The 1,383-nt window shown below is 66.7% G+C and overlaps 1 protein-coding gene across 1 annotated transcript in view; it reads left to right on the plus strand.

Moving 5' to 3' along the window:
* TMED3 (transmembrane p24 trafficking protein 3) overlaps positions 1–677 on the plus strand; it is a gene marked incomplete at its 5' end in the record, with an annotated part of 2,403 nt that extends 1,726 nt beyond the window's left edge. The window contains 2 exons of the mRNA XM_015558977.1: positions 21–485; positions 518–677. Of these exons, the coding sequence (XP_015414463.1) occupies positions 21–254 (234 nt within the window). The remainder of the gene's footprint in view (positions 1–20; positions 486–517) is intronic.
* Positions 678–1,383: the final 706 nt, after the last annotated feature.

Here is a 1,383-nt window from a genome sequence, read left to right on the forward strand (position 1 = left end):
GACCCTCTCCCCTCCCCCAGATGGAGTCCGCCTGCGTGACCATACACGAGGCCCTGCGGACGGTGATCGACTCCCAGACGCACTACCGGCTCCGGGAGGCCCAGGACCGGGCGCGGGCGGAGGACCTCCACAGCCGGGTCTCCTACTGGTCTCTGGGCGAGACCGTGGCCCTGTGCCTGGTGGGCGTCAGCCAGGTGCTGCTGCTCAAGAGTTTCTTCACCGAGAAGCGGCCCGGCAGGGCAGCCCCCTCCTAGTTGGGGCGTCCTGGCCGGCCCCTCACCCCCCGGACGGGGCAGCTCCGAGGCCGCAGGGCTGAGGGCTGTGGGCTGAGGGTGTGACCCCGGCTGTGGCCGTCCTGCGCTCACCTCCCCTTCGGGTCAGAGGCCTCACCCTTGTCCCCGGACGGAGTATGGACAGAGCTCAGGACTGACAGTGTCCCCTGCACTGGGCGTGAGGCTGGACGGAGCGGCCTGCAGTCGGACGGGGTGGCTCCGTGCTCCCTCTGCCTGGTCCTCAGCCGGCGGGTCCTATCGTGTGGAGAGGGAGGGAGGGCTCCGTCCAGGGACCGTGCCGCCCGCCTGCACGCAGGAATGGAGTGGGAGCGGGGACTGGGTGCCGGTCGCTGTGCGTCCGCTAGGAGGGGGGACGTCGGCTAATAAAGACGCAGCGTGAGCGCCGGGGACGTGTCCTTCTGTCGCACAGCCTGGGGGCGGGGGGCTGTGCGCCCAGGACCAGTCTCTCGGAGCAGTGGCCCTGAAGGCGTGTGGGGTGCTGTGCGTGGGCATCGGGGGGGCACATCGCTGCCTTCCTATTGGATTTGACCCTCTGCTTCATCTAACCCAGCGGTCGCCAACCTTTCAGATCTCACAGACCACTGGTTGGTGACCGCTGATCTGTCGATTCCCTCTGTGTGTTTTTATTTTTATTGATTCTAGAGAGGAAGGGAGAGGGAGAGAGAGAGAGAAACCTCAATGATGAGAGAATCACTGATCGGCTGCCCCCTGCTCGCCCTCCCTCTCCCCGACTGGGGATCCAGCCCGCAACCCAGCGGCGGGGTGCGGGGGGGCGGGCAGGCAGCGCTTTGACATCCCGGGAATCCAACAGAGCTCGCGTCTGCACTGACGGAGGGAGGAGGGAGAAGTGGGCTGATGGCCACAGCGAGCACAGACCAGTCACCGTACTTCTCTCTGGACCACCTTGAGCCTGAGGAGGAAACGGACAGACGGACAGGCCCTGCCCTGAGACAGCCTCTCCGTGTCACCTCCGAGGCCCCGGGCTGCCTGTGCCCCCCGGGCGCGTGCTCCGGCTCCGGGCTCCTGGGCACACAGGCAGTTTGAGGCCCTTCCTGCCTGAAGCGAGATGACCTCTTAGGAGCTGCTGGGT

This window comes from Myotis davidii, unplaced genomic scaffold, assembly GCF_000327345.1.
Source record: "Myotis davidii unplaced genomic scaffold, ASM32734v1 scaffold1914, whole genome shotgun sequence".
NCBI classification, from domain to species: domain Eukaryota; kingdom Metazoa; phylum Chordata; class Mammalia; order Chiroptera; family Vespertilionidae; genus Myotis; species Myotis davidii.